This window comes from Pezoporus flaviventris, unplaced genomic scaffold (genome assembly GCF_033815535.1).
Source record: "Pezoporus flaviventris isolate CSIRO_AGI_PZ_B2104156 unplaced genomic scaffold, CSIRO_AGI_Pfla_v1 ptg000002l, whole genome shotgun sequence".
Classification (NCBI taxonomy): domain Eukaryota; kingdom Metazoa; phylum Chordata; class Aves; order Psittaciformes; family Psittacidae; genus Pezoporus; species Pezoporus flaviventris.
In genome coordinates, this window is record NW_026892550.1 from 34,756,695 (window position 1) to 34,784,380 (window position 27,686).

Below are 27,686 nucleotides of genomic sequence, written 5' to 3' on the forward strand. Positions count from 1 at the left end.
ACAGTACTGACAAAGGAATACAAGGAAGTGGTTGAATGCCAAGCCACAGAAACAAATTTCAATAAACATTTCAGGAATATAATTTATGAATAAACACAAAATTTAATTTGGCAATTAATAAAACTCCACAACTTTGCCCAATTATCTCTAAGAAAAATATTTTTCTACTTTCCTCCTGTATGACAGTATTAAGATCTCTGTAACAGTTAAGTTTTTATAACAATATACACATTTGAAATCAAAGCTCAGACATAATAGGGTCCTCAGTGTGCCGATTAAGCTGACCTGAGGAAAGCAGCAAAAGTTCAGAGAACTGAAATTCATGTAAATATGCTGGATACAAATGAAAAATTGTCCTAAAAAATTCCTGTGAAAATTTTTTAATTTTCACATTTAAATGAAATTTTGTTTGTAAAGACAAAGCACCTTTTGGAAGCTTTTTCAACACCTTTTTGATTGATACACCTACATGGAGAATGTACTGAATAGTTAGGAATAATTCACAAACATCCCTTTTTGATAGTAAGTTGGCTTCATTGAAATCTATCCGCTCTGGTGAACTCACAATGAAGGCAGAAGACTCTGCTCCAGTCTTCAGCACCTCTTCTTCTGAAAGGCTTGGCACTCCAAATCTCATCATTTCTCCTGGGTTGCCATTTTATTTTTTGTTTGGGGTTTTTTGTTTTGTTTCCACACCTCACCCCTCCCCTAATTTGCAGTATTAAAAACCTCATAGCTTTAATTTCAGGTTATGTTTACTCTTTTTGAGTCTGGCAGTAAATTAACTCTAACATACTTTGTTTGAAGACATATGTGTACACAGAGAACTGTCAGGAAGGTGGCAGTGGATATATGAGCAAAAAACACTAGTCACTCAGTATGAAGCACCATTACTGCCAAGAGGCAATCCTAATAACCTGTTTCTTCTGTCCTCCCAAATATGACAAGTATTTGCAGTTATAGCTGAATGAAGGAGGACACACAGAACAGGACTTGCAGCCAGAGAGGCTACTTCTTCAGCTGAAGAGCTGACAAACTGCTTGTTACTTGATGGAAATCAGGAAGACTTGAAGGTAGACTCATATCCATGCTCAAGCTGGTAAATCTGTTTAAATTTCTGTGTTCCTATGGGAAATCCTCTATTTCTTAGATGCTTTCCTAGACTGTTTTGGAGAACATCTGCTCCATTCCTTGCTATGGAGGAGCCCAATATTAGACCCAGCGCCCTCTGGAACAAGTATGTTGATTGTTCCTGCTGAGCAGATCCCAATAAATATCAAGTGGTCACTTTGTAAGCAGTCTTTCTTTAGCTAAAGCTTTTACTCTTCTTACTGACTTGTGCTTAATACACTGAGAAAATGTCTTTATTCTTACAGTTAGCTACTTTATAATCAGTTATTAAAATGTTTTATAATACAGAATTGCATGTGGGATACAGCAATGGCTCTCAAAACACAATGTGATGGCTTATTATCTGTCAGTCAGCCTGTAGTTCTCAAAGTAGCTGTTGGCAATCCTAAAAGGACCAAACTTACCTTACTTTAACACCCTAAGCAAAATGCTGCAAAACAGAATAGACATTTCCTCCAGGCACTCACAGAAACTGACTCCAGGTGTATTTGACTTCTACACAGATCAAATAACTACCTCAGCATCTCAAAAAAAACCCACAAAAAAACACAGTAAGACTATCTTCTGGTTTAAAAATGTTTATTTAAAAGAGAAGGAGGTCAATACCCAAACAGACAGGAGAAAAAAAAAAAAAAAAAATTCCTCAGTTCCCCCCCAAAACCATTACTCTGCAATTTGCCTTTCCCTTAAGTTTCAGCTTCACTGTTTTATTAAAAAACAAACAAACAAAAAAACAAACCAACAAACCAAAATGAAAACAAAAACAAAAAAACCCCAACCCTGAACTTTCATTTTCTTTTCCTGTGCTGTTAGGCCTGAGGAAATTAGGTACCTTTCACTGAAGGGTTGTGTGGGGTATGAGAAGAAACCGCAATAAAATTTATTCACAATATACAATTATAAAAATATCTTGCTTAGGATTCAGTACTATAATTTAATAACTTTTTGTTGTTTCATAGGTATCTGGGAAAGGTACAGACACATGTCCTGATCCTGTTACAAGAGGTAGAATGCCAGCATTTGGTACAACATTCCAGGAGAGAGTCAAAGTGACATTCCTGTTTCCCCTGCAAAAGCAACGAAGACTATCAGCACAAATACTCAAGATAAACAATTTAATTAATAATCACTAATATTAAATTAGGATACAAATTATTTTCCTGACCAAGAAATAATGGCGTTAATTTTATTTAGTTACTTCATGAAGTACTACTTATTTTTCAGGAAAGAATTTTTTTGTTGTTACTGTTACCAAGCTCCTTTGCAGTTGAGTGCATCACAGAATGAACTCTACACACACAAGTATTGGAAACAGAAACCAGAAGCCTATTGCTCACACTAGCAGTGTACCTTCTAATCTACAGAAGAAACAAAGTATCTTGTACCTCAAGGTTATCTTTTAACAATCAAGCTACAAAGATGCAACAGACTGACAAAGTATCAGACAGAATATCAGCACCATACCATGGCAAGAAACTAAAATGCAATTAATGCAAGTTCATCAAGACACCATGAATAATAGTGATAATGATAAAAACAGGATATACTTACTTGAGACCATTTCCATCATCAAAAAAAAAGTACTTTGACTTCATATCTTTTAAGAACAGCTTTGGATTATCTCCTCTCAACATGACCTTGTCCCAAAGCACCACCTGATTTAGAGCCTAAAAACACAATTATAATTAAGTCAGCAAGGTAACTTATAAGATCATATTCAGTCACTGGAATTTCATAGCATTATTCATCTAAAACCCCTGAAGTACATGCTTGGAATCCATGACTAATTTAACAAAATAATGCTTTACAGAGGGGGACACTGGTACTACTACACACCGAAGCGCGGCACAGAATAAATGGAAACAACAAAGAACAAATTAGAAAATAAAATTTTGCAATATTTGTGAAAGCTAGTGATTTATGTGAAAAAAAGTCTAAAAGATGAAACAAGACAATGAAGTCCCAGACCCTAATAAAGAACCCTATGCACTATTTTAGTACAAACAGAATATCCACCAGCATGTATAAAATAACAAAGGTACTTAAAACTAGTGAGATAGTTTTCTGCAGCAAGTTAAGATATAAAAAAAAAGCCTTCACTATATCCTTGCAATGTGACTGTATTAGCTTTAACTAGAATTCAGTGGTACAGTCGGCAGCATGGTGTTTCAATGCAATCACTTCAGCTTTGTACACTTCCACACAGGTCTTATCAGATCAGCTATCTGAAGTGAAACATAAGTAGCAATCAATTAAAAGGATGCAGCAAGGCCAATTAATATGAGAAGTGTGATGAGATAAAATAAACATATTCTGGGGCTACAGTAGCTGGTACAGGCAAATGCTTCAATGACCTATGGAAAGAAAGACCCACCACACCTGCCCAGACCAAAGGCCACTGTATCTTGTTTCTAACAGCAGACAGCTGCAGAATGTTATGGAAAAGTAAAACTGACAGAGCAAATAAGTGAAAAAAAAAAATCATTTTGAGCACACCAATGTAAGTGAACAAGACACGTGTGACTTTTCTCCCACTCTGGTGGGCACATGTTAAGTTAGGCTTCATGAGGCTGAACTTCCCACCCTGCAGCTAAACTGTCAAGAAAATAACAATCATGAAGGCCAGCAAGAACAGTCCAAGCTAGTAGGAAATGCTGGTGCCTTAACTCTTCCCAGCAGAACTTCAGGATGTTAAAAATAGCTGCAGTACAAAATGGGTAATTACTCCAACTTTCTTTTTGATACTTACATTGTTTTTCGTTGAATATTCTGCAGACAAATATAGAAACAATTGTTTAACATTCCAGTCAAATATACTCTGCAGATGTATGAGAGTTAAGAAAAATACCATATTGTACTTACATAACCTTGTTTTATTTTTACTAGATCTAAATAGACTACAGTAATTGCAGTGAGCTCTTATCTTTCAACATACCTCATCTTATTTCTTATCAGAGCACTTCAGGAGCTCTAACATATATTTTAACCATATTAAAGGGACAGATTTTCTGTTTGGTGGTGGCTTTGGGTTTTATATTTTACTATTTATGAAACCAAATGGCTATTTCCTCCAATGATTTAAGAGTTCTGTATTTGACACTGTAAGACAGTAACCATAATCTGCTGCTAGGCAATCTATTACAAAATCGTAAACATAAAAGGCAAGAAAGAATTCCTTAGTAAATATCTTCAATGTGATTATTTCTACCGTCAAGGAACCCTGGTATCCAACTGTGGATCAAGATATAACAGTATTAAACAATATGTAAATACAAAATTGGCGAAGGGTAGAGAGTTCAAACAGCCTGCCATACCGACAGAGAAGAAGTTAGTAGGTGGGAAGTATTTCATATTGGAAGGGACATCAGGAATTAGCAAATTTAATTAATTACCTACTTACTACAAAGAAAGTCAGCTTACTAGAATGGAACAAAACTCTGCCCAGTTTTCTGATCAATAAAAAAACTGATGACTACCATTTGAGACTAACCATGTAGTAAAGCTGATATTCCAAATACTTGTCTGTTCGTCTAACAATAGGATGCAGTGTGTGACTGCTAAGGAAAAGACCTTTTAACTAACAATAAAGATTATCTGCAATCTTCTATTTCCCAATGCTCTTTTTTTTTATTATTATTATATTTGCAACTATCTCAAAGAACAAATTAAGCAGATTCCCCAATCAGACTTAAAAATCTGTTTTAGCTTGTTCCACTCATCCAAAAACTGAATGATGTTCTTAAGCCACTAATTCAAAAGGCAAATGAGGAAAGAACTATTTAAGTGATGCTGCTGCAAGAATAGCTGGAGCTATTTTACTTGTACATTTTTTGCCATCTAACTCAAAACAACAAACAAGATTCTGAAGAACTACTCTGTAGGATTTCTTAACACCTGCTAAAGTTAGCCATTAATTAAGTTAAAAAGAGTTTGCAAAAACAGCTTTCCTTTCCCTAGTTTCTTTTTCTGTCATTTTATTTTATCTTTCTAGGACTAACAACTTGTTTCCTTTAATGAAGGGAGCCCATGGACCAGTATTGCTAAGATTTTTGTCCAAAACAACACCTACCAGAAAGTTGTGTTTTACAACTCTACACACTGCAAGGTTTTTTTTTTTATGCCAGGCAAGAACGATGAAGTCAGTTTTTCCTCAAACAAATTTTAAAGCTACTCTACTATTAAGAGTCATTAAAACATGGAATCTTTATGTCTGCATACTGCAGACTAATCCTTGTATAAGAAAACTTCTTTCAGTATCTTGCTCTGCCTCCCCCTATATGCATTGTGTACAATTCGATTCACCTACTTTAGAATTTTAGTCTCTGGTTTTAACATGTATAAGCATTTCAGAAGTATAACTCAGACTTAGGAGTTCATCTCTCCTGCTTCCAGCTGATAAAAACCCATTCCTCTTGTTCCTGTGGAACACACACCTGCAAAAATCTGATTAACCTTTTTATCCAGCATTCACATGTATTCAAGATTTGTATTTTGTTTGGTTTGCCTACACAAAGTAGTATTCTCCAAAACAGGGAAATCAAAACACAGAGGTAATACCTTGCTTAACAGAGTGACAAAAAACAGCAGGCGGAGAAAAATCTCAGGAATCTCAGCCCAGCTGCAAGGCAAGTATTAGTGTAAAACACCTGAGGTAAAGCACATTGCCTTCTATTTGGTACCAACCTCTTGCAGAAAAACACAGCATTTTTTATTATGTCAAGACCCTAAATCCTAAGAATTATTTCCTTCTACTGCCAAAAAGCCAACCAAAATCAACTAAAACCACCCTGACACAACACACTTTCCTCAGTAAAAACCAGACTAGCAAGAAAGCAGAGAAATACAAGACAGGTACTTGTATGCAACTATTATGTGGCAAGAACTTTGAAAGCCTAACAACAAAACAAGTCTGAAAGGTGCATCAGAATTTCTAGATTGAGGATGACAGTCAAAATCATATGTTATATAAACCCCATAATTAATATACACCTCAAACCACTAATAGCAACTTCACTTAATGATAATATTGTCCAGATGTTAAACTTCACTTCTCATTATTACATACAGGGCACTTCACTAAGAGTCTGATTTTAAAAACAGGCATTAAAACCAGAGAAAACAACTTGCTCTATGGCATCTACTAGAGATGGAACAGCTGTTCTAAGGTCTACTTTACTGCTGTAGTTATGTAAAACACTACTTTTCACTGCTTTATGTTTTAAGAAAAATTGCTAGTTTTCCTCAAGTCTTGAATATCTGAAGATTATAAGTAACTAAAACAGATGTCAAGATATTATTTCAAAATGTTTTCAAACCACTTTTTCCATTAAGGATATCTGCAGTAATGTCAAATGTGACAAATCCCAGATCACTTCTTTCTCTTGGTCCAGTGAAATCTTCTAGATTTTTTCTAAGACAAAACAAAATACAAAATTAGATTTTCTCATTATTTCCCTTTCATGCATTACATACACTACTATTCTTATGACATATTTCCCTCATCTGTTTTCTGTACTTGTGTTGAAATATTTTTGTCAAAATATCTAATCAACATTACAAAATAAAACCTGCCCTCCTGAAATTATGTAGCCCCAGATTTGAGTGAGAGGCCTTGACACCATAGTAGTACAAATTGCACAAATAGCCTATAGACTTTTTCCTGTTAACAAAAATCTGTATTTTTCTGTACCTGAACTGCACTACATTCCATTTCAGTACAGTACATGTTAGCCATCCCCAAAGATATAAAGCTAATTGGAACACCAGCAGTACGGCTGTTTGCTGGCAACCTTTTTATGATTTTGTTTGCAGTTCCCCCCCAACTTATAAGATATCTCCCTGGAACATTTCTAAGTAGCAGTATAAAGAAGATGCTTATATTCTTCTACAGTACAAAAAAAACCCATAAAGTTTTGGAAAACTTTATTACAAATCCACATTTGCAGGAATATCTGACCTTGCCACACTAAACCACACTAAAAAAAGAGATTGGAAAGTAACAGGGACACAGCAGGTATTTTCATAGGTATTCACAAAGCTTGCCAATTCACCAAACTTACCCTCTACAAAGAATACCATAAGCATGTTGGCAATCAGCTATGAACCTTAAATTTTCATATAAAAAAAAAAATCATGAATTATGAATTTCCTAGTTATATTTACTCCAGTTTAAAAATTAACCCATTAAAGTATCATTTCCTTAACACTAAGCTTAGTAATCTCAAACAAAACCCAAGTTCACTAGCAGAACCATCCCCCCCACACACATACAGTTTTGGAGATGGTAGTTAAGAAAAACACCACCAAAACTTCCCCATTTAAACCTTGTTACAAATTTCCATCCCTTTACAAAAAGCAACACCTTTTATATAGCAACCCTTACCAAGCACTTGACTACATTTCTGAATCACAACCTGGTGGGATATCAGGCCTTAAATATGGAGGTCTGCAGAACTTCTGAGAAGTTCAAAAATGCAAGTAAGGTATAACGCCTCTCCTTAATACCAATCTGTGCATCATAAAAGGTATGGGCAGTGTAGATTTCATCCAAATTAGGCATTACTGTGCTACCTCACAGATGTTAAGTTCACTGGAACATTCAGATATATGCTTTCATGCCAGTTTTATGCTGTTGGCAACCCTCAATTTAGCATAAATACAGGATTCCTTTTCCACAGGTTTTAAACCAATTCAAAAGTTGATGGCAGTTCTCCTTATCTGCATTCATCTCCCCTATCAAACCCTGCTGCTAGCCATCCACTCATGCCACTTACCTCGGGGGGGCTCCAAAGCTCCATGAGCTGCTTTAGGTCACTAACTTGGCCAAAAAAAAAAACCCAAAGTCATTAGCCTACTTAAAGCAGCTCAGTAAAGCATCCTATGAGCCCATTTCCCCTGCGCGGCTCCGGTAAAAGACTACGAAGCTAAAAGCAGGAGCAAAGACCACCACTTTTTGGTGTCAGTAGCAGCAGTTCAGCTGCTTGCAAAACGACAGTCCCTTGCATCATACATATTTAGTTTGATGGAAGTTTTCTGTGACAGTTTCCTTATGGAGAAAAAAAATAGTAGGAAAATTGAAAAGTAGTTCCTGTGGCACGAGTCTGCACCAGCACATTGCGTCTTGAGGGCAACATGCTTTTGATGTTGTTATTATGCATTCTACACCTGGTGCGTTTCACACGAAGAAACGCCATTCCAATCAGTCTGCTGCCACAGACCACGCCAAAAATAAAGAAAAATACTTTGCCAATGGAAAAATCTAAGGGGACTACTTATACAACCGGTATTAAACTAACTAAATCCAGTTCATTAAGGTCCTTGCACTCCCGGAACTGCCAAAAGCAGTTGGCTCGACTCCCCTGTCACCACCCGGACACAGAGACCGCGGCTGGTGCTCGCAAGCACGGTGTCACGCCAGCCCGCCTGCCCGGGCACCGCTGACCCCGCGGCATCCCCTACGAATGGACCAGCGGCGAACAGCCCACCGCGAGCGGCGCCGCCCCAGCTCCCACCCGGCCGGGCCGCGAGGCGGCCGAGCGCCGTCGTGGGGCTCGCTCATTGGCCCCGGCCGGGAGCGAGGGAGCGGGCAGGAAGCGGGGCTCGGCGGCAGCGCCGGCAGGCCTCCGGTCGCGGCGGGAACTAACGTCTCCCCGCGCGTCCCGGTCGTTACTCCCTCCACAGCGGCCCCTCGGCGGCCAGCCCAGCAAGAGCCGCGGCTCTCAAACCCTTCCCCTCGCCAGCGGGCAGCCGCCGCCCGGCCCGGCCCTCCTCCGCCCCTCCTTCCCTCCCTCCCCTCTCCCGCCCGCACTCACAGTGTGACCCGGGAGACCGCGATGCTGACGGGCACGCTGCGCTCCTTGAAGACGGTGGTGATGAAGCAGCCGAAGGTGAGCGCCGCCATCACGCTCAAAGAGAAGGCGAAGAGCGAGTTGGCCCGGGACAGCACCGTGTTCATCTCCTCGCTCGGCCCAGGCCGCCCCGGCTCGCAGGCTCCAGCCGCTGTTCGGAGGGAGGGGGGGAAGGGGGGGGGGAGCGGCGAACCAGGCGGTGCTGCTGGGGCGCAGCAGGAAGCGGGCGGTGCCGGCTTCACTGGGGCCGCGGACGAAGGAGGGCGCGCGGCCGGCGGGATGGGGCGGCCTCGCCCGGAGCCTGCCCAGCCGGGGCGGTGCTACGCGGCCCGGCACCGCTCTGCGCCTGCGCAAGGGCCGCAACGGCCCCTGCCAGTTTCCGTCCGCAGCGGGGCTGCGCCGAGCTAGGTGTGTCCCTCCCTCCCGCCCGCCAGCTGGGCAGGCAGCGGATGCAGTTTAGAGCCTTTCAGCTGCCAGGGCACCTTTGGCTCTGTTCTTAGTAGACGGCCTTTAGTTTTGCGCCGCAATGCCTTTTGAGACCTACATCCTCGTACTGTGGGGTTTAGAGAAAGAAACGCGCCCTGCCCTTTAAGTGTCGCGGAGCGAAGGTGATAGGCTTCCATAAAGGAGCCTGTGCGGTGTGTTCTGCGTTGTTCTGCTTTATAGAAGGAAAAAACCATATCTGTAGAGGAGGCATGCCGGCTTGGTTGTGCCCTGCTTAGCTGTGAGCGGTGTATTTTCCTTTCGTGAGCTGTGGCTGCAGGGGCTTGCCCGCGTCCTTCGTGTTCGCGGGAAGGTGCTGGCGCGCAGCCGTGGCCCCCGATGGCTCTGTCCCCTGAGGTCCCTGCGGAGCGCTGTTGGCGTTGGCTCTTCAGTACTCCCACCGCTGACACTTGCAGGACGTGTTCTCGTCCTGGTTCCTTCGTAACTTAACGAAAAGAAAAAAGGGTTGTTCCGTGTTGGAAGATTTTTTTGCATATTAATTGTTTGCCACCTGCTAAGGCTTTTGTCTTTAGAGGGAAGTTGGTGTTTATAGATAGCTCTGGTTGATTCTAGTATTTATGTAATAAAGCATAGGTAACCTTGGAGGTGAAGCCCTGTTTTTTCACTTGATGTCTGTATCTTGCTTTTATTGATACTGTGGTTTGCCATTCATTGCCTTGTTTCCTATAAGATGTTTCTGTGCATTTGCACTTTGTTACATATATATTCAGTATGTAAATCATCTTGTCTAGAAGCCTCATTTAGTATCTGGGCATGTCACAGGAATCCTTTTTCTTTACCTGGTGGCTTTGCAATCTCACACTGTTCGCAGGGTGAGGCAGTTTTTCACCTTCTTCCTCCAAGTTGGTTGAAATTTCACTTTGAATTGGTGCTAGGGAAGCTTATGTTATGCAGTGAGGTGGTTTCTAACTCCTTTTCGTAGGTCCCCACTTGGCACCCAGTTCTTCTCCCTGGACCTGCAACATTGTGAGTCTGAGAACTGAGGAAGAAAGATATCTGTTTTTCTTTTTAATTATTATATTTTTTTTCTATATTTCCCTGTACTAAGTACATCAGACCTAATTAAAACAGATTTCTCAAGGTGGACAACAGGTGTCAGCAGTGGTTCAGTTATATTTAACTTCTTCCCAGCTCTAAGATTCCAATGCTGTAAATGAGAGTAGGAAAAGGAGCTCATATACAGGAGTCCATAAAGGTGGAAGGAAGGTCTGAAAAAGTATGAAAGTATGAAAAGGGTATAAAATTAAAGGAAATGGATGATTTCACTGGTTTTAGAAACAGTTTGTAATGAAGAAAAAAAAACCCAGTTAATTATAGAAGAAATAAAAGACCATAACGTAGGATAAAAGTTTTGAAAGGAATTCAAATTGGTGAGAAAACATTCATAACTTGGATATTATTTCAAGCAAATTTTACATTCAGAGTAATTGACACTTGTCTTATAATGACAGCATAATTTAAAGGCCTTACACATAAATAAATTTTAAAAAAAATACAATGGATCTAAAATAGGTTTATCAGTCCAGGAAGTATTAATTCAAACAGCTGAAAAGATTTGTCTAGATTTCATAGTGGCAGAGAGATATTACTTACAGATGATATTATTTACAGAGATGAAAACTCTGTAAACTCTGATTTGTCTAGATTTCATAGTGGCAGAGAGATATTATTTACAGATGATATTATTTACAGAGATGAAAACTCTCATTTGAAACATAAAATTTCTGTCAAGTTCATTTCTCATGTACTAAATGTATACGTGATGAAAAACAAATCTGCACATGATGGCTGTTCTGGGATTTGAATGTTACCAATTTATTTACTTTCTCATTTATTTAGAGACAGCTATTTAATAAGAACATGTGACATTTTTGCAGTTCATTAAAACAAAGAGTAACTGTAAAACCTGCAAAAATACCAGGGTCAGTTGCATGAATTTAGATTAATAGGGTGATTGCACTGCCTTCTAGAAAAATAAGAAAGAGCAAAGTTTGTTCTGTCAGGCTACTTCAAATATCGAAAGCATAGTAGCTACAGTACCACATGCCTAAGGAAGAGGGTGAACTAGTTGCTGAAGAAGGAATTTTTAAAGTTCTTGCAGACATGGGGTTGGTGATGAAAACGCTTATTTGGACCTAAGAAAGGAAGTGTACAAAGGGAAGGAGAAGCAAAATGTGACTTCTCAAAGTTTCACTCATACAGCCATATCAGTACACCGAGCCGTCAAAAAACTACAGCTAAATATCCTTCAGAGGAAGCTTGTATGGTGCATTTTGAGGTATTCTACCCTCAGTTTGATATTATGTTTTAACAGGAGGTTACTGTCTCTGTATCAGAATGGGTGGTAGGGGGTTAGAGCTTTTTTTTTCAGTGTAAAGGCCATCACACTAGTTTAAACTCATCAGCAGTTTAAATTGACAGATTTTGAACTGAAGTGGCTGAATACCAACAGACATTCCTTCCTGTGGGCTTCCAGGAAGGGAGAAAGAGGGGAGGAACCTTTAGCTGAGGAATGGAATGGGCAGCTGGAGGTGGTAACTTTTTTAACTCCTGGGGGCCAAGTTTTGCTACAATTTGTCTGTCAGCAGGCTGTGTGTGCCTGCTGTCTGACACGTTTCTAGTTCGAGTAATGTCTCCAAGCACATACATGACTTATTTTGGAATCATCTTCTATAATGCTTTTAATAATTGGGTTGTGTTAGATATCCAGAGGACTGCAACAAGTACTGTAGAGCAAACTTTACTGTGTTAGCAGAACTCAGATTGAATTTACTTGTAAGCAGGTCAGTTATACTTCCCTTCTGTATAGAACTTTGCTGCCAGTGATTAGGTAGACTGGTTAAGCAGATCAAGCATGCTCATAGAATAATGTTGCTGAGAGCAGGGATTGCTTGATATCAGACTTGTACTTGAAGTGGCATCTGTCACCATTGTGAGAAGCAGAGAGTGTATAAGTAGATGATACAGCTTTAAAATGTCTGTGTATCCTTTCAAAGGAGTGAGAAAGTGAGAAAACTGGAATTTCATAGTCTCCTAAATATCTGAGTCACTTTTTTAAAATACATGTGGTACAGGGAATATCTGTTTTGTCTAGAGATACTGATTGATATTTAAATCCTTGACTGGTAATGCCATTCTCTGGAAATCCAGATATGCAAGTCTGTATGTTAGAAGTGTTGTCTAAGATAGTTGTACAGACAGGAAAGATGAAACACCTGAATAACCCACCTTAAATTCATTAAAAGCAGTAGAATACACAAACTCTTTGTGATGTTACAAATGAAAGGGTGCACCATTCATGTACCAGAACTTTGTTTGTATAGAGCCTTAACTGTATAAGAGCACCAATTTTAATACAGTGAAGGAAAAAAAAAAAAAAATGGTATCCACCCAAAGGCATAAATTTCTACTTTCTGAAACAGTTTGAGAAATTATGGAAATAATGTACTACACTAAACTACAAAGAGAAACTATATATGTCACAAAACTTGCTATAAGAAAATTTTTTGTGTTAAAGCTTTTTAAATAAAGTGGTGCCTTTCATAATCTTATGAGAGAAGAGTAATGGTGTCCAAATACGCAGCTGCTTAGTAGAATGAGTGTCAAGTTGGAGCATGCCTACTAAGAGGAGGAGGGTGACATGTTTTACGACACTTATTCTGATTTTCCCTATTACGACACTTAAGGTACCATTGCATTGCATTTTGAAAGAGACTTTTGGTTAGTCTTCAGTTGGGTGATCAGAGGGCTATCATGAATTATGAGAACTGAAAAAATCTGAATGAAACATAACTTTGGATATCAACTTTACACTGCATTGTTTATGTAGATTCTGGGTAGCCATGTCATGAATGTACTTCAGGAAGAAAAGCTGTAAAGGGGAGATATAGACCTTTTGTTTATTTTACAGTGTTGTGTTTGCTTCAGTGGGTGGCACAACTCCTGGGTTTTTGTGCCACGAATATGGCTTTGTCATGTAAGTCTGTAGAATTTTTACGGATAGCAATAGGGTGCAATGAAAAAGCGGTTCAGATCTGAACCAAGCTTGGTCTTTTCTTGACCAAAGTTTGTCTTCTCTCACTATTCTTCTTTCCATTACCCCCAAAACAGAGGCATGAAGTCTGTGCTTCTCTTTACATTTTACAAAGAAAGAGTGTTTGAGTTGTGCTAATGTGCTTGCATTCCTGTTTGGAAAAGGACTCGGCAGCTGTTTGGTGTCTTCCAGTTCTCCAGTTGCTGGATTTCTTGTAGCTATCAGATGAATATGATTTATTTGGTTTTCTATGCCTAAGCTAGATGCATAATATCCTTAAGTTATGAAGGCTATTGAACAGAACATTTAATATTTTTTTGAAAATCATTTTATGGTATGTCTGTCTTTTTTGTCTTACTTTCAATGTTAACTGAAGGTAACATTTGTGTAACAGCATATATGAGCAAATATATTTTAAAATAGATGCTCTAGATTTGTTCAGTTCAAATGCTTTGAGTAGGACATAATAGAAAAAAATTGTTTAACAAACATCAAGGAGGAAACAACATAAACAACATTCAGTAACTTTAGAGGAGTCAGATAAAATTTTAAGTGTTGAGGATTAGCATGCTGTGCACCTGTTAAAATACAAGTCAGCAGGTCATCTTTCATGCTGAATTAGACATTGCCTTTTTAGTAGCTAGGGCTTCTCAGCATTTCTAAGTCCTTCATCAAGTGTTGTGTGCTTACATCAGAAACTCGGTACTAGAACTACTGGCTTCTTACTGGTTTTATTTTAAACTCTGTTTTGACATAATTGTTTTAGAAGTTTTTCCTGCTTGATTGTCTATAATATAGAAAATAATGAATTCTTCCAAGCGCCTGTAAGTTCCCGTTCCTCTTCCTGGCATCCCATTTCATTAAATCACCTCCTGTTGTATTTGGTATTAGCCAGAAACTTCAAAAGAGGGACAGCTACCTGAACTTCTTGTGTATTTTTAGCTATGTAGAGAAAGACATGCAAGTGAAGCATCACAGGAATAATTCCTTATACTGCATTGAATATCTTGTCTTTAAAAAAAAAAACAACAAACCAAAAACAAACACAAACCAAAACCATTTTCTTTTTCAGACATTTAGATTCATCTCCAAAATATTTGAGAAAAATATTAAGACTAACTGTAACAGAATTTGTGCCATAACTATACTCTTATACAGCCCATGTTAATCTACTTAAGGATGTTATTTTAAAAGATTTAATTAGAAATATATTTTACAGATCCAAAGACACCATAAACAAATCACATTTATAAGGGGTTTACACTCTTTAGTAATAAAAGATGCCTTCAAAGTCTAAATATTATGTCAGTTGTGTTATTTTTCTTGTGTACTTTGTCTTACTGAAAATTAAGCATACCTGTCTTCTAAAGCATTGAGGAAAAATTGCGAGAATAAAATAGTTTATTAATGTGGTTATGTAATTAATCATAGAAGATAGCGCATACTTGTTTCTAAAAGTTACTTCCTTAGCTTGTGGGCAAGTTGCATTAGATTTCACAAACAGTTGGAATTAGCGTGAACAGGTACCACTGCTGAATACTCTCTTTCTGTGTTTGGCTACTACATAGTTAAGCAATAAAGAGCATATTGATTTGTCTGAGCATTGGAGTTTGAAATGAACCCCTTTTATAAATGTCTTAATAAATGGCAATATTGCTATCTGGGATGTACCGATTATGTTATTTAGAAATTATAACTGACCAACCTACATTAAAAGGGAATTTAAGACCATAAATTCCCTAATTTGAAGTTTTAAAAATGGTTTTAAAATTAAAATAGTTAATAACCCCAAGTGGGGAAAGCATACCAGATGATTACATTGTTCTTGTTCTATTTCCTGAGAATGTGCTAATATGTCAAGCTGGAGGGATCCTTGTGTGTTGCAGTATTACTGTGCTTTTAAAACAAACCAAAAATCCTAATATTGTTTATCTGCAGTGTGGCTTTGTGCCATTTTCCTGTGTGCTGTAATAAAAGCTTAAAGGTTACAATAATTGTCCATGCAATCCATTTTGTAGCCATTCAATATTTCATTTAGGTTTATTATCCAAATTTTGTAAAAGAAAAATTATTAGATACCTAATGAGTTTCAATATTGGTTTTGCCAGAATATCTGAGTGTTTTATTAAGGGCAATGAAGTCTTTTTCAGAATACTGCTCTTGAGTGGAGTCATTTAAAACCCATTTTATAAGTGAGATGAGGCAGAGAATTTTCATTCCCAAAAAACCAAAACTATACAGGAAATGTGAATTTCCAGACTAGGCTACTGCTCTTTTCAAGTGCTTTGATGTTTTTGCAACATTGTATGTTTGTTCCATGTTGCTGATGCATTTCTATTTGGAAGCTCTCAATATTTTGCGCTGCTGCAAGACCAGACTCCAATCACTCTATGTTGCTGTGCAACAGAAAATTTGGAACATTTAGATGCCAGGTTTTCTACACTTTAATGGCATCGCATTGACTGTTGGATCCTATATGTGTTTACTTACGCTTCTACTTTCTGATTTCTGTTACAATGTATGTAGCTTTCTGTACCTAGCTCTCCAAGTCTGCCCGGGTTTGCTCTCAGCTATTTGGTTGGTGTTCAAGTCTCAGTATTCACATTCTTGATTCTTCCAAAATGCCGTGTGAGTGTTAACATCTGAACAATTGTTCTATTTTCATGACTGGATGCCTGGTAGGATGGGTTTGTCAGCAAGCTGTAATGGCAGTTTCTGCAGAGCTTTAGTAGCCTTAGATTAGGATAAATTTGGTTGTTCTGTGCAGTTGGGAGAGTTTCCAGTTAAGCTGGCACATATAAGCTATAGAGCTTTAAAAAAGAAATATTATTAGGAGAGTAATTTTTCTAGCTTCTTATGAGCATGTGTGAACTGAAATTCTGAAAACTCATAATTTCTTTCATTTTTATGTAGGTTATAGCTGAGGAAGGAAATTTTTGAGAGGACAGAAGACAAGCTTTGTTGTAGGAATAACTCTCCTGCTCAGTATTCATATTGTTTCTAAAAACAGAGGTTTTATGGAGCAATGAGAATTTTTAAAAGATCACTTACAAAGTATTACATACATCCACAGCCTTATTTTTGAAAAAAGCTTTTGTTGTTTTTGTTGACCCTTTATGGAAAAATTCAAGTTAAAGAAGACAACCTAACAACTGAGAAATTTCTTTTCAGTGATTTATCTAATTCAGCTATAAGAAGCAGGAGACAGTATTGTAAGGGGAAGGTTGATTCTGAGCACTGCTGTTAACTACAGACAGCTGTTATTTATAGTAATTACTATTTGGATTTTTGCCTCTACGCAGAAAGACTATTTGTTAATTAGCAAAACATGGGGGAAGTCCAGATGATAAAACACTCTTACAAGATGACACAGTGTGGCATGAAGAAAAAAGGGGTTGTGTAAAACACTACGAAACGAGAAAGGTTTTCTGTGAGATAATTAGGATTCTTCCTTATTCTGCAGGGTAAATTTGCAAAACAGGTACTTAAGATGGCTGTGGAATTCTGTGGACTGATTAAGCTTAATAATACTAGTAGAAATATGGAAGAAATAAGAAATTCCAATACTAGATGTGTCACTAAGGAAAATATCATTTCTATTAATGATTGAAACGGAAATTGGCAATGGTATCTCAGAACATAATGCCTATTTATCCTTACGGAAAACATGACACCTCAATTCAGTGTCAGATAACAATGTGCCAAATATAAAAAGGGATTTTCATTTGACATTTTAAGTACTCACTCCTGCTTCTAACTATGGTATGAAGAGAGCAGCTCCTATTCTGTCTGGATGAGAAAATGTCTATAAATGAAATTTAGGAGAAAATGTGTATATTTTTCTTCACAGACTAATATAGTTAACGGTGTAACTGCTTTTTAATTGCCTTTTCTGGTTACTGTTTTGACTTTTGTGTGGATTAAATTTTTCTTAAAGAAAAAGACGAAATGTCTGTTTCTCTCAAGATAAGCTCAATTCAGTTTCTGTCAGTAAAAAAATCTTTATATTTATTTCCAAGCAAGTTCCTTTTATCATTGTCTTCATTTATATAGGCTTATTTCAATGTAGTTTTCAAAAAACATTGTACATTCTTACTCTTTTAAATTACCTCTGGAGCCAGATGACAAGAGGTCCTTTATTTTGCCACTTTGGTTTCAGAAATATGATTTTGTATCATATCCTTAGTGTCTGCTATGGTGTTCATTGAAGTTCGGGGATCTGTGGGTGCAGTGACATTTGGATCATACCCTCTGTTCCTGATGGACAGTTGCCAACATTCTAAAATGTTTTTTTTCTGACCATCAAACTACAGAATCCAAGATAGAATAGAAGGGGTGTTTCAGTTTAGGATTACCATGGGTAGACTATTTTAAACTGTAATTTGAGACATTATTTCTTTTATTTAAAAGGAAATATAAAAGTTTAGAATGGGACCCTTTTCAATGCTGTCATGATTCTTTATTTCAGGATTATAACTGACTTAGGAATTCAGTTCTGTCTGGCAGCTTCTCAGTTTGTATCATGTTGTGACACCATTATTTACTCAGCAGTTGCGCTAATGGAACAACTTGTGCATAACTGCTGATGACTGTGAGTAATAGCTTTATGGGATATAAGCAAATTAATTCTTGAAACATCTAAGGAACTTAGATTCCCCTGTCTAAAATTGGCCAAGAAATAAAGCCTTTCATGTCATAGGTTTAAAATAATACGATGCAGTACAATGAACTGTATCATAAGCATTAGAAATTTCCCATGTTGTATGCTTACCAATTGCATTTGCTCAATTTTAATTACATTGTAAGTAACTTAATTTTAGGTGCCTCAAGTTCTTACTTATATCTACTAGTTTTGTTCTTAAAATATGCTCTGTTTTTTGTATAATGCTTAAGAACATGTATACTAGATGTTTTCTTTCAGCCTGAACAAAATAATGAGACTGTCATAGATGGTGTATATTCAACTTCTGTTTCTGTATTAATGTGGATTTCAAGTATTCAACTGATGTGATTTTAGTTTTGTAGGAAAAAAATATTAGTCTAACATAAAATGAAGGATTGTACTTGAGAAGCAGGAGGACTTGTTTTAGCAAAAACTGATTACCTGCGTTACCTGGTTTAGTGCATGAAATTGTAGTCCTTATTGATAATTTTGACAGTGTATTTTTAAACAAGTATTAATAGGGTATGAATAAATGAGTTAGAATTGCAGAATTTGTAATGAAATAGACCTTTCAAGTGGAACAAGTACAGTCCTGGATCTTGGAACTTGTCTCTATTATATTCTGTCTCACTTGAATATTACCAGGCTAGCAGGAGTGGCAGTGAACTCAGTACTATGTACAGTATAAATAATCGTCATATTTTGAGCAGCACGCATCATGACCAGCTGATATTTTCTTTCCTCAGGACCAGTTGTTCCCAAGAGTGCAGGGCTGGAGCCATATGATCTTATCAACACATTTGAGAGCCCTACCCAAACAGTGAGAGAGATTTTGCTGCAGCAATGACTGTCATAGAAGAAAGTCGCCCTTTTGCTCAGCAGCTATCTAATGTCTACTTTACTATACTTTCACTTTTTTGTTTTAAACTTTTTGTGAAGATCAGCCTTGCTATACTTAGTCATTTCTACATAGTGAAAGGAAACCGTAAGGAAGCAGCAAGAATAGCTGCTGAATTTTATGGAGTTCCTCAAGGACAAGGTATATTTGTACTTACTATCTTATCACTACTGTTTGGGGATTTTGTTGTTACTCTTTGTTTTCCCAGGTAATTACTTCCTTGCTAGCTTCATTTATATTCAGTTTGTCAAATGATATGTGTGACTTGTTTTTTTCTCTGTAGTTCTGTTTCTTAACAATCTGTTGCCAGATTATTTAAGGTTTTTTTTTTCCTTTTCTCCTTTTTTTTTTTCAGGTTAATATTAGGTTCAGAATAAAACTGCAGTATACAGCCAATGTCTGTTAGGAGAGAGGCCTTAAACTTAAAATATCTATATTTAAGATTGCCAGATACTTTCAATTTAAGAGTTTTTCCCAATTTCTTCTAAAAGTTAAAATGTTCTTATAATAATTTGTTTGAGAAGATACAGTCCTTCTGTACTTTGAATAAGTGAGTGTCTTGGCTCATATCAGGAAGCTTATTTACTGTTTGTCAGAGTGAGCTTTTGGGCCTCTGTGTGGAAATCCATCAAATTTTACTTGGTTGAAAGCTCTTGTTAAGATTCCTCTTTCTGTTTGATCAAGCAGAATTTTGGCAGAGCTGAGTATGGGTGTTCCCCAAAGCTCATCTGTGGTGAGGCAGTACCGTTTTCATTCAATTCTTTTTCTGGCTAACAGAACACAGAAATCTCTCTTCTCAGTTGTGATATCCTAGTGCATGAGTGAGCCACGGTTTTGCTCAGCTTGGGATCCCTGCTGCCTCACTTGTCTTTATTGTTGTTCCCTTTATTACGGGATAACATCAAATTTCAGTTCGGTGATGGAACAGGAAGACTTGTCTTGCCTCTTATCGCCTTCACCACTCATCCGTAGCTACCATGAGCAAGAAGAAGTAATCCAAGTTAAATGTAAATAGAGAAACTATAGAAAGGAGCCAGAAACTGTTTCAAACCTAAAGATATTTTCACTCTTCAGTGACAAAAGCTAGACATTTTGTGTGTATGTGTTTAAATTTGCAAACCAGAGAGACTTACATCCTAAGGCAGGAATTAACGTGCTTTCCAGAATATTTACTCAAGGTAGGTTTTTAACATGTGTTCCCTGACAAGTTCAGAGAGAAAGTTCAGAAACCTAGGAGTTTTACATCCGAGTATGTTAATGACACCATTTGAGCTGTTAAGCAGTATGCTTGCATGTGAGTAAATGTACACATATATATGCATGTAGAGTTGCATGTATGTATTCACTAGAGTAGGATGGGAAGGACTGTTTATCCCATTGTCAGAAATATAGAGAATGTGGTAGCCCTTGCTTGGAATCAAGAACTTTTTGACAGATGTTGCTGGGCAGCTCATTCTGGGAAGGCTGATGCAGTATCTGAGTAAGGAAGGAAAAAGGCTGGGGAAAAAACAGAGGAAAAAGAATAACAAAATCACATCCAACACTTCAAGTTGGAAAGTAAAATCATCTGTCTACAGTGTTACTTGTTGCTAAATCCAGGAGATTTTGGATTGGTCATTTGTCAAATATCTGAACTATTATATCTAAATAAATGTATATTCAGCGTTCTAGTAGTTAGCCTATGCAAAAGATGAAAATCTATCACTCTTACTGGTTACTGTTTCTGCTCAGGTAGCAGAGATTTATACTGATTTCAAGGCTTAAATTTATGGTAGAGTTTTTTTTGTTTTCTGCTTTGTTTATTAAAAGGAAATAGTTGATGCAACTATTTTGCTCTTAAACTGTACTTTTTACAACTAGACACCCGTGTGTCTTAACATTTCACTGCCCAATTTGTAGTGTTTGGGTCTGGTATTGTAACAGTTCTAAGCACATGTTTAGCTAATGTTACATAATCTGCAAATTCAGTCATTTGTTGTTATTAACAAGACCAGTCTTTGCTCTTTGGGATGCAGATACCTCTCTTCAAAATTACTATTTTATCCCATTTTCTCTATACCTTTGTTCTGTGTTTATAGAAGGAGGCATGTTACTGTCTTAACTCGCATCCTGTTGTGGGATTTGGTTTGTTTATGTTTGTGAAATACAGTACAGAGATACCTCAGTAGAGTTTATACGATACCATGCAACAAAGTGTCCTGTTCAAAGTAATAGCTAGAAGATGTGTAATAACTAATGTGAAGCTGCAGCTTGAAACATTAAATAATAAAATTAAATACTGAGTATCCTCCTAATTAGTGTTCCTGTTCTGTTTTTTCTTAAGCAAGAGAGGTGCCTGAGTAGAAAAAAAAGAAACAAAACAGAAAATTAGCTTATCATTGCCTAATAGAAGTTTATAGTGTTCCAAGAAGTAATTAAAATTAGAGGAAATGTTAGTTTTAATTTTCTAGTTATAACCTGATTACATACTCTTAAAAGTCAGTGCTGGTATTTTCAGTTTGCTGGTAATAATACAAAATTACATGTTGTTGTTGTAAGGGCTTGGTTAGGATGGAGTTAGGATGTAGTTTTGAAGAAGAGCCTTTGGAAATAACGTGCTACTAGGAACAGGCATTATTTTATGTTTACTGAATTTAGCTCTTGAGTTAAAAGAAGCCTTCCTTTTACAAAGCCTGTATAAATTACACATTTCATGGCTGACTTTGTTTTGTGTCTTGTTCTCTGTTGAATACAAGGAGACAGTTTTATCTGTGTCATCTGCCTAATGTGTTTTTGAAGCTACATGTTAGTAGTGAGACAGGTCATATTTTGTTCCTTAATATTTCAGGAGTATTTTCTCTCCAGTTTGGATAGTCACCAATTCACTGTGTTAAATCTATCCTTTCATTTCATATGTATGTGAATAGCTAGATAGGGATAATGTCCCAATAATTAATTAGAAATTATTATACTGTGTATGTGGCATTGAAATATAAGAGCTAGATCAGTGTTCAGCATCAACTAAGACCACAAAAGTTTATAAAAGCTCTATTGATTATAAGTCACATTGAGTTGTTTATGGAGAGGAAGTATGAATAAAACTTTTCTTGTGTGCAGCTGAAAGGCACCTTCAGAGGTTATTTGGATATCCTTATATACATGGGTTGTCTGGCAAATGTTTCGCTAACCTGTTTTTAAAATGCTTAATAATCATTCTTGCAGCGTCCTTATGCAACTAATCACAGCTTTTGCTGTTCTCATTGCTAGAATGCTTCCCACTCCACCCAAGACCTAACCTAAAACTTCATTTCTGCAAACTAATACATAAAATATGATTAAGATATTTATCAGTTTTTCTCCATGTATGAAAAGTAATCAATTTAAAGGCTATTATCATGTGTCTTTCTACATCTACTGTGTCTTTTCTACAATAAAGAAAAAGAGATTTAACTTAGTCTGTCCTCCTAAATCTTGTTTTCTAGACCTGCAATTACTGTAGTTGCTCTCCTTTGGACTTGTGCCAGTTCATCATATGCAGTTCATGAGCCTCTTCATTGAAGTCTAATTCCTCATGTTAAGCAGACTGTTCCAGCTGAGAATTTGTTAGTGCAATCAGTGGAACTATTACTTGTATAAAAGTGGAACAGTCATGTCATGTGCCATATATGTGATACCCTATGTATGTAAGGATACAGTCTGTAGCTTATAAAACCCACGTTAAGATAGAGTCACTGTACTATGTATTTGCTTTTTCCTAGGTATAATATGTTGTGCTGGCCTTCAGCTAACTTTGTGCTTTTGATATCAGAGAATTTTTCCATTTTGCTCAAGTTCTGCTTTGAATTGTTTCCCTCTGTGCAGTTGCAGCATCTGCCGTTTAGTGTCATCAACTGATTTTATAAAAATAAATACAGTACCCTTTCATCCACAATATAAAAAAACTGAAGCACCAATTCAGGACAGAACTCTACAGTTTTTACTGTGGAGTAAAAGTTTGTTTAAAGTTAAAGACCCATGTCTTTATAAACTATGAGAATTGATTTTTTTTTTTTTTTCCAGTGAAGTCAGTGGTATTATTGTAAAAGAAGTAAAGAAAAAGGGATCCATTCTATTACAAAGGTCCCATTTACTGGATTAATTTTAACTTTGGCACTAATTTTGTATACTCTTACTCATATGTATGTACTTGCCCAACTGAATTGAAAGGGACTAATAAGCTGTTTAGAGCTAAGTGCTTTGCAATCAGGGACTATAGCTGTATTGTAAATAGGCTATGGTGCCTAGGTTTTCTGTTTTTTGTGTTGAAGTGAATGTGTATTTATTCATTACACTAGAAACTTTGGAAAAGTCAACACTTCATTAATTTATTTCTTTATGGAAAAAATTGCAGTACATATATGTTGATTCCATTTTAAAATTCTGTGCCCTACCAAATGACCTACAAAAATGAACTCACTTGCAAATTAACTGTGGGTGTAATTAGCTCCTTAGCAGTCTAGTTGCAGTGACAGTGATCTGCACAGTAAGGTTACTTCTCTCACTGTATTTCCAGACCTGTGCAGAGTTACTAACTCAGCCTTTGTACAGCTGTTGTTGGATACAAACGGGAGGATCAAAAGCAACCTTTAAATTCTCCCTACTATACCAAGTTGCTGGTCATATTGTGAAAGTGCTCGGTATATACAAGGTCTGAGTTGGACCTTCAGATGAGTTTTATAGTTCAGTTGCTTTAGGATGAGGTAACAGCACTGTGGTATGAAGTGATTTCAAAGTGTGTGCATCAAATCTTAAGAGTTAATTCATTGTTATGTGTTTTGGGTCTGTAAGATATAAACTTTACTGACTAATGGTAAGAGCTTGATTTGTATGGAAGAATCCATTGTTTGATAATACAGATGACTTTATAGAAGAAGATATAGTTCTCATTTATAAACTTTTTATAAGGCAAAAAGTCTATTTTATTAGAATTAAACCTGATAGTAACTGTCAAAATGCTTTTAGCTGCAAGCAGAAGGTGATACAGAAGAACTTTCTTATGAAAGAATCATTTTGCAGAAGTTAATATATCGTAAATGACAAACTAGTCATGTACTTAGATACTTGGAGTTTGATGCACAAGCTAAGTAGTTCTGACAACATAAAATGCATTTCCTTTAATATCTTATTTTTTAATCATGTCAACTGCAAAAATTTTCATAGAATGTCACTTTATGCATAACTACACTGCTTTAAAGTAATATTTGAATGTTCTTTGAAAACAGAATTTATATTTGTAGTATTTGAGTATAGATTCTCAAAATACACTGTTATTTTTTTTTTTGCAGAACTGGCAGGGTGAACATGGCATGATTTCTTTTACCCTTTTTTAAAAAAGTTTACTCTTGAATGAACACAGCAAGTTCTAAGCTACCTGTCTTTGCTCTGTCTGCCTTTGCCAGGCATGATAGGAATGTTCAGTACGCTAGTTACTCCTAGTTACCCTAAATTAAGCCATTGTGGGATTGTGGGAGTTCAGGACTGGAGTTGCCATCTCCTTTCAGGAGTAGGAAGCTTGTAAATAGTATGAAGCCTTATGTTCCCTTCTTTTTCTAGTACATTGAGTGTTGTTTGGGTGGACCCAAGAAACTGGTCCATTAAATACAACTCATAAATAGGAAATAATGCTATGTTTCACTGTTAGAGATCCACTGTTTGGAAAGCTTGATTACATTTTGAACTGTAGGGAATGATTAGAGCAAAGTTTTCCTATTATTTAGTTTTAACAAGTTGCAATTGATAATGTCACTCAGCAACAGTTGTTAGGTAGGGGAGATAGGCATGAGGCATTTTCTCAACTTGCATTCCACAGAGATCACTGTTCTATTAATAAAAGCCATATAAGACCTCTACTAGCTTCCTGGATACAATAGAGATTCATTTAGTAATGTTAGGAATATTGTATGGCATACCTATTTGCCATACCACTTGGTGTAAGGCACCACATTTAGCATTTGTTTTTCATATGTGGCACGTAAGCTAATGGTGTAAAAATGCTTAAGATGGTGTGAATGTTCTTTTTTGAAAGTTCAAGATGGAGGGTTTCTTTGATACAGTTCATCACCTCTTAATATGCTAAATAACTTTGCCTAGTATGACAAATAACTGCCAAAGAAAACCAGTACTTCAAAATAAATACCTCAAGAAGACACTTGCTTAGAATGAAGCAAATGACACCACATATCAGCAAGATACCAGAACCATTGATATGAAGACTATAATCTACCTTAAAGGGGGTTTGGTGAAAGCTACCTGATGCAACTAGGCTGGCATGGCCAGAGTGCTGACCTATTTGCATCAATGAAAGCCAAGCACTTCTGTTGACAAGCATTGATTCTTCCCTTACTTTAAAGAAAATCTTCAAGGCTAAAGAAACTTACAGTGAATATATCTGCTGGAGCCTGTTTTCATACTTGCTTCCCTGAAAGGAACCGAGATATCCTACGAGGTAGGTTCCTTTGTGGTTATTTTTTTTTTAACTTCTATCTGTATTTTATGTCAAGACCTCCTTGAGAATAGCATTTCCACAGCTGTATTTTATAGTTAGTATAATTTATGCGTGTGCCCTTGAAATGCATCTTATCTGAAGTTGGACCTTAACTTGTTGCCAGCCTAGGTCCTATTGGCTTGCTTGATGTGCACACTCTTAAATAGAAATCCTCTTCATCAAATTATTTCTTTAATTTTTCTGGATGAAATGAAGAATGTTTGAATTACAAACAGGTACAAAATGAAACATGAACTCTGATGCATCTTAAAACCTGGAGTTTTAAAGGTACATAACAATAAGACTGAAAGATTATCCTGGAGCAATCTGACTGCAAGGCCTTAAAGACAACTGTTGTTAAAGAAAAGCCATTAAGAAACTCCATTTCTGGACTGGGGCAAACTCAAGCATATAACCTGCACTGGTCTTTTTTTGTGGAGGTGGGGAGTAAGGCAACAGGGAAAGACCAAAATAACATAGCTCTCTGAAGGTGATGTTCCTTCTCTCAGTCATGAACTTGTTATGGACAGGGTTATGCTATTCACACTCTTCTCTTGTGGGGGATGTTCTCAAACATTTGCAATGCAGGCAAGCAGCGAGTGAACTTCTGCCAGGTTTAGATGATGGCTTTGGGGGAATGCATTGCATGCCTAAGTAGTGAGCTCCCTTCATGATTGCAGCAATGCTGGCTGATCGCTAATAAATCCATTATGGCATGCTGCATCTGTTGCACTAGTGGATGTTAGTCTTTGCTGCATCTAGTCTTTTTGGCAGTACATATGATCTCTATGGCTGTTCTCTCACGGTAGTTGGCTGAAGATTCACACTGTGGTACTCTATGCCACTCCCATGCTGACTGCTGATCTCATGCCTTCTGTCTTCTCTGACAATATCTGAAGTCCAGGCCTGCTTAATAACTGATTTGGCTAGATTCATCAGCATGACTGCTGTGATTTGTTTTACTTTAGTCTGTGTATTAGCACATATTATGTGTTACCGCTGCTTGCCTGCGTGAAGAGGTCTGGCAGGTACACATTGCAAATCCACAAGCCAAGAAATGTAGTAAATGTATCATTGTTCCGTATTTGACTTCTGTGGGGGCTGAGACAAAACCTTTATCATATCAGAATATTAAATCTTATCTCAACCTTCCATTCTGATTCCCAGCATCCAAGAATACAAAGCCTAACAACTGTAACAATTTCAGGGGAAGAGGTAGAAAAATTACTAGCCATCCATGCTGTTGCTACAATAATAATAGCAATTATTATCATTATTATTCGTAGCCAAAAGAGGTATATGACAATGTATTTAGAAAGAGCAAGAGTGTATAATAGGCTTTTTTAGTCCTTACAGTGGCATAGAGAAATGTCATTTTATGCTTGAATAACTAATGACCATTTAAGTAATGTCTGAATACTTGCTGGCATTTGTCAAGATGTGGAGGATAGAGGGGAGTTTGGTGACACTTGGGTAATGCCTAAGCTTCTGGTTGTCTGCTAATGACTTATAATCATTGTATTGGCCATGAAGTATGGCTTGATGCAAGAATGTGTTTTAAAAAAAATTAAAATTGTTCCAGTCCTTTCCCTGTCCTGTTAGAGCTTTATCCTGTACTTTTATGGTGCATTCAAGTTCCCTGGTGCTGAGCCGGTACTGTGGGATGTAATAGTGGCACTGTGGCCTTTTAGGGTTTTGTTTTTGTCGGTAACCATGTTTCTGTAATTATTCCTAAAACCTCCTTTGTCTTGGCTTCTCCTACAGGGAGAAATATTCAAGATCTCTGCTGGTTCTTTTCTGGCAATGTCAAATGGCAGGCAACTCTTGGGGTACTGGCACTGAGAACCAAGGAACCTGTTGATCATTTAGCTTCATTGCTGTAGTCTGTGGATTACATCAGCAGGCAGAGACAGTTCCTAGTCCTGTTCTAGAATTTAGTGTGGCAGGTTCTGTGCAGTCACTGTGATCCTATAATAATCCTGGTCATCAGAGTGAATCTGAAAGTACAGAATGGGATGTGGCTCATCAGTTGGCTACCTTGAGCAGGGTTGCACATAAAACACTCGTATTTGAAAACAGTGCAATTTTGGCCAGTTTTTTCAAAGTTA

At 37.3% G+C, this 27,686-nt stretch overlaps 2 protein-coding genes and 1 long non-coding RNA gene across 5 annotated transcripts in view; 2 read left to right on the forward strand and 1 right to left on the reverse strand.

Annotated features, from left to right (window-relative positions):
• LOC133280260 (uncharacterized) overlaps window positions 1-27,686 on the forward strand; it is a 613,335-nt gene that overhangs the window by 565,149 nt on the left and 20,500 nt on the right. The window lies entirely within an intron of this gene.
• Window positions 1,978-9,308, reverse strand: SPCS3 (signal peptidase complex subunit 3). The gene is made up of 5 exons (XM_061474783.1): window positions 8,943-9,308; window positions 6,466-6,541; window positions 3,881-3,955; window positions 2,683-2,798; window positions 1,978-2,198 (listed from the first exon to the last, which is right to left on the reverse strand). Exons 1-5 carry the CDS (start codon window positions 9,083-9,085, stop codon window positions 2,066-2,068), a joined length of 543 nt encoding a protein of 180 aa, XP_061330767.1. The 5' UTR covers window positions 9,086-9,308; the 3' UTR covers window positions 1,978-2,065.
• ASB5 (ankyrin repeat and SOCS box containing 5) overlaps window positions 17,265-27,686 on the forward strand; it is a 29,816-nt gene continuing 19,394 nt past the window's right edge. Inside the window, exons 1-2 of one of the 3 annotated variants that reach the window (XM_061474740.1) lie at window positions 17,265-17,345; window positions 18,925-19,217. In XM_061474740.1, coding sequence (XP_061330724.1) covers window positions 19,022-19,217 — 196 coding nt within the window. In that variant the 5' untranslated portion in view covers window positions 17,265-17,345; window positions 18,925-19,021. Of the gene's footprint in view, window positions 17,346-18,084; window positions 18,107-18,924; window positions 19,218-27,686 lie in introns of those variants that run through there. The other 2 variants (XM_061474749.1, XM_061474766.1) reach the window with 2 other exon arrangements.